The sequence below is a fragment of the Triturus cristatus genome, chromosome 3_2 (genome assembly GCF_964204655.1).
Source record: "Triturus cristatus chromosome 3_2, aTriCri1.1, whole genome shotgun sequence".
Taxonomy (NCBI): Eukaryota; Metazoa; Chordata; class Amphibia; order Caudata; family Salamandridae; genus Triturus; species Triturus cristatus.
In genome coordinates, this window is record NC_140584.1 from 679,768,980 (window position 1) to 679,785,803 (window position 16,824).

The 16,824-nt window shown below is 47.4% G+C and overlaps 1 protein-coding gene across 5 annotated transcripts in view; it reads right to left on the reverse strand.

The window, feature by feature from the left end:
- The window catches only part of KCTD18 (potassium channel tetramerization domain containing 18), a 290,890-nt gene that overhangs the window by 171,757 nt on the left and 102,309 nt on the right, over window positions 1-16,824 (reverse strand). For all 5 annotated transcript variants that reach the window (XM_085648695.1, XM_085648698.1, XM_085648697.1 and 2 more), the window contains one exon: window positions 12,078-12,271. In XM_085648695.1, coding sequence (XP_085504821.1) covers window positions 12,078-12,271 — 194 coding nt within the window. The remainder of the gene's footprint in view (window positions 1-12,077; window positions 12,272-16,824) is intronic.

Consider the following 16,824-nt stretch of genomic DNA (forward strand, 5'->3'; position numbering starts at 1 on the left):
TTGTACAGAATGGACAGAAGTGAGACACGTTAAGAAGGGGTATCAGGAGGTAGTGGTTAAGTTTAAGTGTTTAGGGCTTTTTTGAATGATTATTTTGTAATTTTAGATGGGTGCCGATTGCATATGAGCCTGAGGTAGCAAAATGAACACGAATTGCCAAGTAGTCAGCCTCGTGAAGTGAGTATTGACAGGATATGCAAAGCAGGGTAGGAATAACCAGGACCAGGGCGTTGGTTTTGCAAAATTTTGATCTGTCAGAGGCACGGATGACGAGAAAGGACATTCATGCATTTAGTACCGCAATGGCAAACGTACGTTTAGAAGGAGCAATTGGGTGTGAGGAGCTTAAATCAAAGATGGTTATTAAAAATATATTTGTTATAACAAGGTGGGCAGTTTTGCAGCATTTTAGTGTAAGTCCATTACCTACAAAAAATGTTTACCCTGTTGCTAACCTTTAGAAGACAATTCATGAGCAGCAATCAAAGGGAGGATGGAATGGACCAAGATACAAAGAAAAGTCCTACAGACATCACGACAAGTATAACAGGGTAAAACTCTGGAGCACTAAAGTCATTATCATAAGACTTAGGAGCACGGTCATCTGGTTAAGCATGCATAATGTCTTTCCGAGCTAAGGACTGCAGATTAATGGCTTTATAGCACAAATGCGTACAGCAGGCTCTGAGATTAACTGAACCTGAAGGCATCCTCAAAGGAATGACCCCAAGAGTATTGTATGGCACAAAAGTGAGCACAGTTCCTGTTTCAGGTCGTTGCAAAAAGATCCACAAATTGAAACCCCCATCTGGAGAAGACCGCCTTAGTCATTTAAGAATCCAGCTCCCACTCATGGTCTTCCAGCCAGAGGCAAATGAGGACATGCAAAAGATGGAGCAAAGATTCCCAGGATGGAAGTATGTAGTCTAATGGAATATGGATGGTGCCCTCTTCAATGAGCTCCAGCTGATGGCAGGCTATCTGAACCCTGAAGTAGTTTCTCTCCTCCATCTGTGAGCAGGTATTGCTCGGACATGGACAAAAGGCCCCACGCTGTCATGTTACAAAGATGAAAACCCCAGACCAGCAAGAAGGCATCCATGACCCTTCAAAAGGATTCAACGGTCTATCTGCCAGTGCAGATTCTGAAGCAACAGGATCATGTCCACCTGATCCGAGAGACTTCCTTAAGAGTTGCTGCTGCTGCCTCCCCAGATACCACTAGAGGGCTCTCACCGACAGCTAGTGTGAGACAGCAATAGGTTGGATAAGGCTACAAGGCAGCACAGGCCTGCAGGCTGGGGATCTGAGCTTGAGCTGGACACATCAGAATCAACGCAAGAAAATCCACAAATCTCTGAGGAGGAAAGGCCTTCATAAGACTTGGGTCAAACACTGGCCTGATAAAGTTCAGCTTGTGTGTGAGCAAGGTGAGACTTCTGAAAGTTGATAGTAAAGTCCTGGTGATGAGGAGAGTCATGGTCCACTAATGATGGAACCAGCATCGGTGACTCTGTCTTCACCAGCCAGTCGTCCAAGTGGTAATAAACGGACTCCTGACCACCACAGCGAAGAGGCTATGGACAATTTAAACAGAAGGATGGCAAACTGATAGTGTTGGGACCACACTGTGAACCTCTGAAAGAAATTGGCTCGCTATATCCCGACATTGTCAGTGAGTAGCCTCCCTCACCGCACAGCTCCGCCTGGTACCGGTTGCTACCGGACCCTTCCAGGTCCTGTGTTCGAGGTCCTACTCCACCCGTAGGTACCCGCCTGCGCCTCATACCTGGTGGTCCAGTGGGGAGCATCTCTGCTCGGCTGCTGCTCTGCCCTAGGTTTATGCCTTTTTTCCCTCTGACCTCCGATTTTCCTTAATTTTCACATTTCTATTTTTTCGGCACTTTTGCGCCTTTCCTCGCTTTGTCCCCGCCGCTGCTCGTCCACCGTAAAATGTAAATGTATGTAAATGTATGGATACTTGTATAGCGCACGACTACCCGGAGGCCTCTCGGCGCTTGTACGAATACCGCTGTGGAACCCATCCTGGCTTTTCCCTGTGAGGCGTCCACTCCTGGGCACCCCCAAGGTGAAGGCCAGGCATCCTTAGCGTTGTGGGGGCCGTTGCCGTGCCCCTTCCCCCCCATCAGCGCCACTTTCCTGCTTCCCCGCCTCCCAACTGTCCAGCCCTCCCCCTCTGGCTAATTAATGGCAGCAAGCCTGCCTGTGCCCGTAAGCGCCTGGACCATGCCCAGTGTCACGGACCCTGGTATCTGGACCATCCACCGCTACCACGCCTGCACCCTCTACGCTCTCAACACTGGATGCCACACCACCTGCCATCGCCGAATGACGAAACTGCAGCAGCACCTTTGCCTGCCACCACACACCAGCCCCACCCACCGCATTATCATCATATACCGGACCCGAAGGCATGCCAAAGGCAAGCTCGTCTGCACCCGTCCGCGACCCGACCTCCACCAGCGCCAGGGACCCTGGATCTCCAGCCAGCCACCGCTACGACTCAGCTACCCTCCTCGCACTGAACCCCGGAATGAACAACTGCCAGCTGTCTAAGCCGAACACCACCCATGGCCAGTTCTCCTGCCGACACTGCCGCCAAACCTTCACCCTCCTCCGCACCATGAACTCAACAAAGTCTCCTACGCCGACGACACTCAGCTAATTCTCCCCCTCACCAATGAACCCACAGTTGCCAAGAATAACTTCCATGACGGGATAAAGGCTGTCGCCACCTAGATAAAGGACAGCTGCCTCAAGCTTAACTCAGAAGGCTGAACTACTCACCCTGGGCTCCACCCCCTCTGGCTGGGACGACTCCTGGTGGCCCGCAGCACTTGGAATCCCCCCCACACCCACAGACCATGCACAAAACCTCATCATCCTGGACTCCTCGCTGAACATGAATCACCAGATTGCCGTTTCATTAGCCTGCTTCCACACACTACGCTTGCTCTAAAAGATCTCCAAGTGAATCCCCACCGAGTCCAGAAGACGGTCACCGACGCACTCATCAGCAGCACACTCTACTTCGGCAACACACTACGCCAGCATCACCCAGAAACTCCTCAAGAAACTGCAGAACATTTAGAACGCCTCCACCGGACTCATCCTCAACATCCCCCGCTGCAGTCACATCACTGGCCACCTGAGAGACCTCCATTAGCTCCCAGTCAACAACCGAATCCCCTTCAACCTCCTCACACATGCCTACAAAGCCCTACATGACAGGTTACCTGCGTACCTCAAACACCGCCTCGCATTCCACCACCCACCAGAGATCTCCGCTTTGCACAGCTGGCCCTCGCCACCATCCCACACATCCACAAAACCACAGCGGGAGGAAGATCATTCTCCTACTTCGCAGCAAAGACCTCAGGCAATCACCGTCACTGCCTCAATTCAGGAAGGATCTAATTCTTCGAATGAACCACAGTGCCTTTGAAGGATCAGCTGTACCCCCCACCTTCCCCAGAGCCTTGAGAACCTTACGGCGAGTATTCATGCTATACAAGACACTTGATTTATTGATTTATATAGTGCAACAAAATGAGGTACACTGTGTGGAGAGACAAGGCGACTCCTACTGGTTTACAGAGCAAAAAATGATAACAATAAATGCTCTCTTTTGTGGTAGTGTGGGAGAGCAGTTTAGGCTTATCAGAGGGTAGTGATAAGCATTTTTTGTACTTACAGAGGCAATAAATGACACACACTAAAAGAATAAATCAGAGACCAATTTAGAAGAATAACTGGTATTTTTATATAAATGTTGATATTATGAACTCCGTAAGCAAGTAAGTATTTTTAAAAATATTGATTTTCACGGGTAGGTAAAATGTTCAATTACATTAATCTTTAGGCGCAATGCTTTCCTATGGGAGCCCTTGCAGTAACCAAAGTCCCTCTGGAAGTGTGTCTCTGCAGTGCTGAATTCCCTTGACGGCTGCTCGGTCTCAGTGTTGCTGGAGTCCTGATTGGACTCAAACAGGCTGCAAGGTGTCCTTTAGGCTCTTAGGGACTCTGCTTACTACCCATGTCTTAGGTACCTGGGGTATCATTTACTAGGGACTTACAGGGGTGCTAAAAGCATTGCCAATTGGGGGATAAAATGTACAGTTTTAGGGGGAAAAAAACTGGCGCTGGGGACCTGGAACCAGTGCACTTCTGTCAAAATTGCATCACTTACCAGACAAAAGGTGGGGGGTGACCATGTCAAAAAGAAGTACTTTCCTACAACCTCATGTAGCAGTTATTTGCAGGAAGAATAGGAACATGAAAGTAGGAGCTCTAAAGGTGCTGGGACACCATACAATCACCGAGCTCAAGGACAGCACCTTGGTCCTGCCTGATGAAAATATTTAAAAGGTGGAGATTCAGGAAAAGCCTCAGACCTCCCTCCTCCTTGGTGGCCAAGAAATGTAGGGAGTAAATACTCTGCTTCTTTCCTCCAGAGGAATCTCTTCTGGGCTCATTTGCAAGGTAAGGGCTTTGCCTCTAGGACCGGGGCGTGCACTGGCAAGCACGCTCTGTAGGAAGGGGAGTGGCCTGGAGGGGAAGACCAAAAATGATTAAGTGTAGTCTGAAGGAGGTCAGCTGGGTGACATAGCGGTCTTATGCAGTTTTCTCCGAAAGGGTGACAACATGGGAGACCCTCTTTCCACTGGAGGGTCATTATGAGAAGGTGAGGAGTCAGATGTGCTTGAAGCGGCTGAGAGCCTGGGGAGAATGATGGTGATTGGATCTGTGACTACTGGCGACACCCCTTGAATCTGCCCCGCCCTGAAATCAATCAATCAATCAGGATTGTTAAAGAGCACGGCTAATTACCAGTTAGGATCTCAAGGCGCAGGGCAGGGGTGTCTGAAATGAGCTATATAGTTGTTGAGTTTTCTGAACAGGATGAGAGGTCTGCCTTTGTCGAGACTTCACAGCCCTAAAATAGCTATGCAACGTCAGATACTGTTGGTGGAAAGGTCCTGCTGTTCCTTCTCATTGAATGAACCGCTTGTCATCTAAGGGTACGTTCATAAGCTTAGCCTGGACATCACTTGAATGCATCGAAGCCTGCCAACAAAGCAGGACAGCTGTATCCATACACCAGGAAATTCTGTCTGCAGAATCAAGCCCACGCTTTAGGATCTTGTTTAAACAACCAGGCTATCACTCACCAGGTCGGAGAATGGCTTCTTCATATGGTTAGGCAGGCTGGTAACTAAGTTTAGTCAGTTCCCGTAAGCCATGGATGTATCAGCCTACAAGGCAGATGGCATTAGAGACCAGAGAGCCAAACTGACAGAAGCAAAGCTTTTCTGCCCAAGATAGAGTTTCTTGGATTTCCTGTCCGGGAGAGCTGCAGGAGAGGACCTGGGAATCTGCTTTCATGACAATGTTTGAACGGCAAGACTTTATGTTGACAAGTGGGAGGCAAATAACTGGGGGTCAGCTCTGGCAGGTCGATGGTAACTGGCAGTCTTTCTATGGACTGAAGGCAGAAACGGGTTTCTTCCATGCAGCCATTATAGCATCCAAAAGTCCTTCATTAAACGGGAGCAAAGGCTTTGCCGATTCTGCAAAAGGCTGCAAGAGTTCAGTTAGATTTTACTTCCAACTAAAAGTCAAATCAGTTTCAAGGCTTTCACAACCATCCAAATGACTGTCGTAAAAGATGAAATCTTGCCCGAGATATGGCCAGAGGTGTAGGAAATGTCAACTTCTGGTGAGTTTCCAGGCCGCTGCGTTTTGCAAGACTAAACAAAGGCCAGTATCAGTATTGAAAAATGGCCGGAGGTCATCATCCTCCGAGTCATCCTCCATCTGGCCATAGTCCCTATCCTACACAGCCAATGAATATAAATCTGAACTTAAAATGTTCTCCAAACAAGTAAACCTCTGTGCCCTGGGTAGGTGTTCACAATAGGGTTCAATAAGGGTTGGTAAGGGTTTTCAAGGCGCTGGGGGCGGCTCCGTTGAGTGCTTAGGTCATCCAAAAAGAGTTCCTCATTGAAGTTGACCTTGACCTTCTCCTTTGCTTCCTGGATGATACTTTTACCTATCAACACCTTGACTGGCGCCGGCTCTGTGGACACTGCCATATTTGGCTTTTAGATCAGTGCCAAAGAAAGGATGGAGCAAACGGGGACAGCAGCATCCTAGCTCGTTAGGACTTAACCATAGATGCTAGGGTCTAACGCCCATGCAGGTGTGGTATCAGGAGGGGATGGCGTTGACAGGCCACTAAGAATGAACCACCCTCATTCCAGCACTTGAGTAATAGCCTAGAAGGTTCCAGAACTGTCCGTAAGAGATCCATTATCGCCAACTGGAAAGCCTCGCTAAAAATAGGGTTGGCTGAAAGACAGCGAAGCTCCGTTCGGGACATCATCAGCATGAGGAAATGGGGGAGAGGGCTAGTTGAAACAAACAAGGAAGAATGTGGCATCAGGAAACCGCATTGAGAAGCCGAACAGCCCCGTAACTGAACCACATCCTCGAAAGAAAGACGACTTGTTATGGTGCTTTTTGTGAGATTTTCTTCTAGGAAGATCTCTTAAGAAAATGATCCTTGTAAATTGCCTTACCTTTAGTAAAGGATGTCCGCTTGGCAGTCTCTCTGCAAGCCTTAGCCAAATAACACGTAGCCTCCTGTTTCCCGAGTACAAGGAAGTGCAAGTGTTGTACACCTTGCTTCATATATGCAGACCTAGGCACCACATAGTCATCGTGGGGAACCAAAAAGGACATCTTCTTGCAGAACGTACTGAAAGGCTTAAAGTCTGTGGCCGTTTGCAGAGACATTTGACCTAATCGCTGTGCAATGAAGAGAACCTTTCAGTGAGACACCAAGACAGTCTCAGAACATGTCAATGAGGCACCGAAAAACAAGAACTGACATCTAATATACTCTGTGAACAACGGCGAACCCAGGGGCGTAGGAGACACTAAAATTCTGGGGGGGGACAGGGACAACCTTGTGCACTTTCCAGTGACCCTATACAAATCACCGCCCGTTAAACAATTACAATTCCATACTTTCGAAGTGAAATATTGAGAAAAGCAGGCATGTAGTCACAGTTTGCATGTATCCTTTATTGTTATTTACATTCATATAGTAATGAGACCAAATGTTTTAAAAAAACATAGATGTGAATCTTGCATCTTAATGCACAAAGCAAACAAAAGCCGCTGACTTAGGGTGGGGGCGTCGTGTTTGGAAGTGCATTATGGTTTGAAAAGTACCTGCTGCTGCATTCCTGGTCTCCAGCAATTTTCAGGCAACAATAAAAATGTGAAGATAACTTTGGTGATTAATGTTCTTTTTTTGAGAGAGATCGAAGGCTTGTCTAGTGAAAGTTTTAATTCAAAAGGTCAGTGAGTTACTGCTTTTGTCTGAGATATTCTTTTGGTATTTGAAGTTTATAAGTTAAAATCCTAACATTGAACAGTGAGCTGCATAAAAACTTCAATGTATAGATTAGAACGTTATGATTTTTCCCCAGTCTTTCCCTATCCTAATGTTGGAAAATGGGTTCATTAGGATAGAAATCAATTCTGATTATTGAAGAGAACCCCGCAATCATGGTGTTATGTTTTACATTCTGAGTTTGTGTTTCTCTAGTGTTGCAAACCCGCCCTGGGCACTCCCCAACTTTTTGCTGACTGGTACTGGTGGTACCTGACTGACTGACTGACCCTGGCCTCTGCCTAAACAGCCAGTGCTATTCTGAAAGAGGCACTTAAAAATACAGTGAAAACACCTACATACACTAGGGTGCACTTTGGGTTAGGGTACCCCTATGATTGGCATGACCTCTCCTATAAGGCCCTAGTACATAATAGGGCAGGGGGATTAGAACTACTTTTAAGTCCTAGAATATAATAAGGCATGGCAGTTTAGAGGCCAGCAGCCCTTTCTGCGCTTGCATGTGTGCACTGCTGAAGCCTGAGGTCAGTTTAAAAGTAGCCCTGTGTTATAGGGCTGCTTTTAAAATGCAAATTGTGCCCAAACTCGACTTTTGGGTTTGGGGAACTTACAAATTGATCAACTACAATGTTGGGGCAAAATTAAGTGGAAAAATGTTTTCCACTTAACTATGGCTGTATCATATTTGCCACATAATACATCATCTGCTGCATAATCTAACGATTTCCTCCAAAACTATTTTGTAGCTCAAACGGATCCCAAATTACTAAAAGAAATGTGACTTGTGTTGCTGTGAAGTTTAGGACCCTTTGCAAAGGTTAGTAAAGAAAACGATTCCTAAGAAAACAATTGGTCCCAGACACTCCTAATGACACTCAAATTAATACCTGTAGGAGAGTGTAGTATGCAATCAATTCATACAACCGAAAATGTATAATGTAAAGGCACATTCAACCGGGAAATCTCATATATAAGAGGCCAACCAAAGTCAATTAAATTGCAAACATCAATTTATTTCCCGCTGAATCATATTCATAAAATGCAAACTTAGGGGCTGACTATGATGGCAGGCGGACTTCAGTACCACCGCCATCGAATCGGGGAATGGGACCGCTGGCCTTCAAGGTGGAGGCCCCACGATAGGCATTACAATGCGACTGCCACTACGGTGTTCGCAGTGCCTATCTTTTACATTGCAGCAGGTGCTGCTGGCTGCATCATCCGCCGCAAAGTTAAAAAAAAAGGAACATGTTAAATATATCGGTGCCTGCCACATGGTGCTGTGATATGTTGTGGGGCATCATAGATGCCCCCCAGGACCCATGTCTGGGGGCCAGGGGTAAAGGGGCCTGCCACAGGCCCCCAATGTCCCTTTCGCCAGCATTTCCATGGCAGGTGAACCGCCATTGATAAGCTGGCGGGTAAGGGACATCGTAATCCCTGCTGCGGTGCATGGTAGGCACCACCAGCATTGTAGGAACCACGAGCCCCTCCACCACACCGGCGGGCTCAAGAGGCCCGTCGGGTGCGTGGTGGTTGGTCTTTCCGACCGCCAGGTAACCACCCACCATTGTAATATGGCGGGCTGTGATGCAGTCACCAATGGCGGTGGGACCGCCACCGACGGGGTGACGTGGCGGTCCCACTGCCATTATAATCACCCCCCTAAGTTTGGTGTGCATGCAAATCCTACATTGCCAACCCCTGGCAAGTTGCACTGCTAGTGCTGGAAAAAGGCCAATGGAGGTACCAATGGGTGAGGTGGACTGGCCTCAAGGGTCTTGTGACCTCAGTGACAGATTCACTGTCGATCTAGGATGTGCTTCTTCATATGCCTGCCCGTAAGACTGGAAGTCAACTGCAGTATGGATTGTGGTGGACAGGTCCACCTGCGGGTGCTAAGACACCTGGGCTTCTAAGGTCTATCGGGCCTTCTAAGGTGTAGCATCGGAATAAACTCTGTCAGGAGTGTGGTATGGTGAACTGGTCATGAAGGTCTGAACATGGTTCTCCAGTTCCAAATTCAGCAGCTCTGGCCAGAGTGCCACATTCTCTCCCACACTGAACACCATACTGCCCCACTGAGAGAAACTCGCACTGCCTTCAGCACAACTCAATTGTGCTGCGACTAAATTCAAAGTATGCACTAGACAACAGTAAAATGCTGCCTGAAAAAAATGAATAACACCCTGGAAAAAGCAAACATTCATGGGGAATGCAAGAATAAGCAAAGCATATGAACTGTAATCAGAAAAAAACATGGTTACCTTAACGGTTTTAAACTCATTATTCAGAAATCAGTAAGTGATTTTGCCTGAAAAGTTCAAGACATGGCTACAGGACCAGGAAGGGACCCCTTTCAATGTCCATTGCTTATATCCTTTCAAAATGTATGCAGTTTGGTTTAAAAAAGACCACATCCCCAAACACAGAGCCCCATTTTATAAGCTAAAATAATTAAAAAGTTGAAAACGATCATATTAAACGTTTCCACTCTACCCATCAACCAGGTATTGCTGTCCCTTTAGGAATGGCGACCTTACCCACCCTGGGAAAACAATGTTGTTCAAAGAAAGAAGATAAAAAGAAAGTAGCGCTTTCACTGGCAAACTCTGTAAAGTGGCGCTAATGTGTGTGGGTGTAAATAACAGTCTGGCCTGTCTGCTGTCCACTCTGTATTGCTTTATTTAGGTATTTAACAATTTTTTCTCTCCATTGCGAGGTTTTTCTTCAATAGGAAACGGTCAGAAAATGAGGACATTTACAGCCAAAGTGTTCAGCCTTTTTTGGATCAATTTCACAGGGGAACAAATAAAGAAAAGGAGAGGCAAGAGAGAGTACCTTAAGAGCTGCCTCTTGAAATCAGCACGTAAGCAGGAGCGAGACAGAAAGAGATGGAGGAATAAAGAGAGGAGGGCAGCCGCCAGAGGTAGATCAGGAGTAGTGGACACGGTCCTTGCCATGAAGGAAAAGAGACAGCGTTTATTTTTTCTCCGTTCTCTGCCCTTCCCAGAACGGCTGAGCCTTCCTGCAGCATAACAAAAGGCAGAGGGCGGGTGGCCTCTGACTCCAGGCAGGTCAAGTGCAGGGCCATTAGGTAGCGCTTTCGCGTGCTAATGGCCCTGCGATAACAGAAGGGAGAGGGGAAATTCCTTTGTCCCCTCGTCCCCCCAACCCTTGTCCCCCGTGTCCCCCCCACTCCAAAATCTGGGGGGGATATATCCCCCGCGTCCCCCACACTTCCTACGCCCATGGGCGAACCGCCATCACATCGAGGCTGTTACAACGCATGCAGTTAAGTCGCATGCGTTACAACGCAAGCGACGTTACGACGCGTACACAATAGGACACATACCATTACATCGCATGCACTTTTAAAACGCATGCGCTTTTAAAACGCATGTGATGTAATGGACGGGCTCCAGGATGGACGTGCGCCTGGACAGAGATGAGGAACAGACGACGCTGGAACTGGAGCCGGAACCGGGAGAAAGGACCCACGAGGAGAGAGAGTGTTAGTGTCAGGTGGTCGTAGTGTATGGTAGTGTTTTAGGGTTTAGGGCTGAGGGTAGTCTCAGGGGGTCGTAGTGTAGGGTACTGTTTTAGGGTTTAGGGCTTAGGGTTTAGTGTTGTGTCAGGGGTTGTAGTGTAGGTACTGGTTTAGGATCATGTCAGGGGTCATACTGTAGGGTAGTGATTAAGGGTTTGGGATTTAGGCTTTAGGGTAGTGTATTGTTTTGTACTGTAGGATACTGTAGTGGAGTGTGTGTTATGTAGGTTAGTGTATTATTGTTGGGGGTTATTTCGAAAAAAATGCGATGTAAAAGCATGCGGGGGTTTGGGTGCGTTGTAAAGGGATTTTGTATGCATTTGAAAGGAAATGCGAAGTAATGGTTTGCGTTCTAAAAACTTGCGTTGTGACGGTGCATGCGAACTAAAAACTGCAATGTAAAGGCATGAGTTGTTTTAGTTTGCGATGTATCGTCATACATCCGTGACAACATGTCCAGGAGCAGGGCACAGCCACATGGCGCCTCCTGGCAATGTTGGAGATTAATTGGTGAATAACATGTTTTCTGGACGAGTCTGAAGCCTGAAAGCAGAATTTGCAAGGTAAGAAATCAGCGGGATGATATATTCAACAGAATACCAATACTTCTTAATCAATGGTATACCAAATTGGTATCACTTCACAAATTTTTTGCAGGTGATTAGCGAGCAAATGTCTAAACCGGCCGCCAGTTACGTTAATTTGGAGAGAATACTAATCAGGTCATAGATTTAGTTGACCATGTGCAACATTCTAGTTGGTGCGCAGTTTACAACATTTAAGAAGGGAGTGTGGTGGGGTGACTGATGATTTGAGAGTGGTCTTAGAGGGAGGGTTTTTTGCAAAATAGATGAGAAAAACAATTCTGGCATTGCAAGAAGAAAAATAATGTTAACTTGAACCAAGAAGCCTGCAACCTACCTTAAAAATAAAGATAAGCAGACATTCGGGATAATTCAAAGGGCCAAAGAAAAATCATAACATGCATGGTTGAAACTTGCAAAATACAGAGGAGGTAACACATGAATCAAGAATAGGGAACACGCTAATGCACATTAATGCAGGTTGAAGGATTAGGTTTACCTCTTGTGAACACTTTTACTGTGAATCTTTCCTCCCAGCTGGCTATGTATTGCATCAGTACCATCCTCTTTTGTGGCATAAACTCCGACAATTTTGGTCTCGCAGCTGGCACCACATGTGTTGAGATAGTGCAGAACCCACACTGTCGGTTTTGTGCATAGTAAATCATATGAATCACAGAACTCGGATAAAACCTAAAAAAAAGAAAAAATGTGAAAAGGAGTCTAGGTGCAGAACAAAAAAGTGGGATGGGGTAGGGTGACAAAATCAGGAATGGCCCAACACTTGCAACACTCCAGTCACTAACTGAGAGGGGTATGGAGAACTTGTCTATCTTCGACCCTTGTGGAAGGTCCGACAAGCTCCAACACAGTTATCTTTTTTGATGCCTAAGCATAATCTAAACTATTATGTTTTTATTTTATTGGACAATGTAAGAAAGTCTCACATGCCCGCTGCATATCACAATGATGCTGTCTGGAGCACACCTCTCAAGAGCATCATATTTTTAGCAGGGCTGTGCAGCAGTGTGAGGATGCTAGATTTGGTCTGGCTTAGTGACTAAGGGCCAGATGTATCAAAGGGTTTTACCCATTCTGTGTCTATGGGAAAATGTGTTCATACATATGGCCCTAAGTATTCACAGAAGTACAAGGGATGACAAGAGGTCTGCCTCCCGCTCTGCGAAGGCAGGTTCTCAAGGCTTCCAGACATCTATCTCCTTCTACAGCAGGGCTCAGCAGCACAGGTGTTGTCCTCATTCCCTAGGGTATAATCAATACTCCCCGAAGATAAACAACCAGAGACTCAGTCTCGGAATCCCATCTACCTCTTAATAAGGCATGTTGAGTAAAAAGTGAGCACTCACCAAGAGTCAGCTTATATCGAGTATTGTCGCAGTTTCCAGATTCTGACAATTCACTCAAATTCAAAGTTAGACCCAAACTTTGAGAGGGGGCAAACCAATTGTGGCAAAGTGCATTTTCCTTATAGGTGAGCCACAGATCCATGCCAACCACCCACAGGGAAACTGCCATTCGTGCTTCTGTATTGGACTACAGACAACTCTGGCCAGTCATGCACTAATGCTCACTGACTCAATCAATCAGGGGTTTATAAAGCGCGCTACCCACTGTTTATTCCCCTGAATTGCTGTTTTTTCCCCCCGGATATTTTATTCCTTGTTCTGGTGTAACTTCCTGTGTTGTAATTTTCTGTTGCGGGTTATTTTCTCTGTCCCTCGCTGTGCCTGTGACCCTAGTCTTCCGTTCGTCTTCGTTTTCTCCGCAGAAACCTGCTCCCCCTACTCGCCCCTACTACCGCCTCCCAGCTGCACGCCCCTCCCACCCCCCCCCCCTTCTTAATGGCGGCCGCTGCGGGGGACCGCAAGCTTGACCCCTGACCCTCGGTCAGAGATCTCCTCTTCCCTTGCAGCTCCGCCGTGTTGTGCTTGGCCTGCTGATCCTACCAGGCAGGGTTCGAGCCCGCACCCTGCTGGTGTTATGTTAGCATGTTTTGTCTAGCGCACAGCTGCCTCAGCAAAGAGGCATCCCATCACTGAAGCAGAACATAGGGGCTGGTAACAAGAAGGAGGCACTGAGATTGAGGGGAAAAGATGAGTTATGATGGCCCTACGAAAGGCAGTGTAGTTGTTCATAGCACGAATGGGCAATGGCAGAGCGTTCCAAAGCTTGGCAGCCAGTAAACGGAAAGAGCGCCCGACCGATCGAGCCCTCCTCATTCAGGGCACAGTCGCCAGATGTTGTCTTGTCGAGCGATGTTGGCGCGTAGGAGAATAGAGTGAAAGCAAATTTGACAGGATGCCAGGAGAGGAAAATTTCAGAATTTTAAATGAAATGCAAAGGACCTTAAATTCTACTCAGCTAGAGGTGGGGCAGGTTCTAGGGAGACCCAAAAGGGTTCTAGGCGCAGTGTTTTGAACTCGTTGTAGTCTCAGGGTTTCAGTCTTATTTACCCCTAAATACAGTGCATTGGCATAGTCCAGTCTTGATAAAATGGAGGCCTGAATAATCATTTGCCTTATGGACGGGTAAAAAAACCCAAGCAATGGTTTGAGCCCCCAAAGTATGCCAAAACAGGTCCCTGCAACTTTCTTGGTTTGAGACTGAAAGCTGAGGGCCGAATCGACACAGACACCAAGATCTTTCACCACCTGCTTAGGGGTAGGTGCACAGCACAGTATGGCTGGCCACCACCGTCCCCCCCCACAGCTCTTCATCCTTTCCCACCAGCAAAACCACTGACTTACTGAAGTTCAGTTGGAGACAGTTGGCAGCCATCCACTCGGCGACAACCGTAAGATCGTCCTGAAACTTTGATGCTGCCCCCGTGGTGTCGTCCGAGAGAGCGACTACCAGCTGTGTATCATGAGCATAATAGTAAGCCCTCTGCTCCTCGCCAGGACCACCAAAGGTTGAACATAAAGATTAAAGAGCGTGGGGCTCAACGCAGAGCCCTAAGGAACCCCTTGTTTGTTGGCATGGAGCGTGGAGGCGAACGGAGGGGCCACAACCTGGAAGTTCCTGTTGGAAAGAAAGGAAGCAAACCAAGCCAAGGCCGAGCCCACAACACCTGCCGCCTCTAGCCTGCGCAACAGGATCTGATGAGAGACCGTATCAAATGCGGCACTGAGGTCTAAAAGAATCAGAGCCGATGTACGTCCCTCTACTCAGACGTGAGTCCCTTGCTCATTGCACCATCAGGATTCAAGCAAGCCGGGCCGACGAAGGCTGTGATGCCAGAAACCGGTCCCCGGAAGCTTGTTTCCTTCCCAGTATAAGAATTGGCTTGGTAGTTTGGTTTGCCCTGTTCCCATCATGCACTGGGACAGGAACAGACTAATTTGCATGTAGCCAGGTTCTGAGCTGGGATGGTGCAGTGAGCTAAAAAACGGTGATGGATTAAAACCATGATCTCTTGACTTGGTAAGAGTATTCTGCATCATTCAGAAACTCTGTCAATCACCACCCCCTTTTCCAAAATCGTCCCTCATCTAGAGCAAGCCTAAGATGCTCAATGACAGCCAGGAGAGCACACTCCGTGCTTTAGCCTCGGCGTAAACCATTCTGAGAAATGTCCAGGCAGTTGTTAAATTCCAAAAATCTCGTAAGGATAGAGCTAATATGGGTCTCAGTGATCTTGGCGATCCACGGGAGGAGAGAGACCAGGCGATAGTTTTACAGTTTGGCTGCGTCCAGGGAAGGTTTCTTGAGCAGAGGAACCACCCTGGCTTGCTTCCAAGTGCTGGGAAGGACCGCACTAGACAAGGATTTATTAATCACCTGGCTCAAAGGTGACAAGAGCACAGGTAGCGATCTCATAAACTGGTCAGGTTTAAGGGGATCGGAAGGAGAGCCGGATTTGATCTTGTTGCATAGAGACTGTTGCTCCTACAGGGAGACCCGCGGGAAAGCAGCCAGACTATGAGTCGGAGGTGGTCCTGGCACATGGTCAGGACTCATGGCAGTGTGAGTGAAGGTCGTCGAATATGCTTCTTACCAGTATGCATCTGTTCTTGGCATGTAGGGCTGCTGACATTCATATCTGTGCATAGATCGCCGCCTAGTGTTGGGTCCGGATGATTGCACATTGTTGTCCTGGAAGAGTCTTCGAAGTATCACGAGATAGGTGGCTCCTCCCCTGGACTACAGTGCGCATGGGCATCCCCTCCATCCTCAGATTGTTTTTCGCCATTGTGGGATAGATGGGAGTGTAATACAGTGAATGATGACCATGCTAACTAGTAATTACTGAATGCTACAGCTGCTACAGGCGCCGGGGAGGAGGGTGGGCGATATGAATGTCAGCAGCCCTACATGCCAAGAACAGATGCATACTGGTAAGTAGCATATTCGGTTCGAGGCATGTGGACTGCTGAATTCATATCTGTGCATAGATTATATAGCAGTCCCTCCATTTAGCGGCGGCTACCCGTGCCAGCTGCAGCAGTCTGAAAAAGAGTTTTGAGAACAGCCTGTCCTACAGCTGCTTGCTGTCGTGAGTGTACATCTACACAGTAGTGTTTGGTAAAGGTATGTATAGTGGACCATGTGGCTGTTCTACATATCTCCTCTAAAGGAATATTTCCCAGGAAAGCCATGGAGGCCCCCAACTTTCGTGTGGAGTGGGCTCTTGGAGGAATTGTTAGCGTGCGCTTAGCTTTTTCATAGCAAATTTGTATACACTTAACTATCCACCGAGCTATTCCTGCTTTGGAAATGGGGTTGCCTTTGTGCTGCGGAGAAAAGGCAACAAATAGTTGTTTTGTCTTCCTGAAACCTTGTGTTCTATCAATATAGTACATGAGAGCTCGTTTGACATCAAGTGTGTGGAGCATTCTCTCTGCTACATTCTCAGGATTAGGGTAAAACACTGGTAGTTCTATGGATTGGTTCATATGGAACTGCGAAACTACCTTGGGCATGAAAGTAGGGTAGGTGCGTAGTACGACCCTGTTTGCATGAACTTCTATAAATGGCTCTTGAATGGTTAGTGCCTGAAGTTCACTAACTCTTCTCAGCGAAGTAATGGCAACTAGGAAAGCTACCTTCCATGTTAGAAATTGAATCTCACAGGAGTGTAGAGGTTCAAAAGGTGGTCCCATGAGTCTGGTGAGGACCACATTTAAGTTCCAGACTGGTGACGGGGGGTGTCTGGGGGGGAAGTACACGTTTGAGGCCCTCCAGGAAAGCTTTGATGGCAGGCACTTTGAACAGTGAGAGGTGCT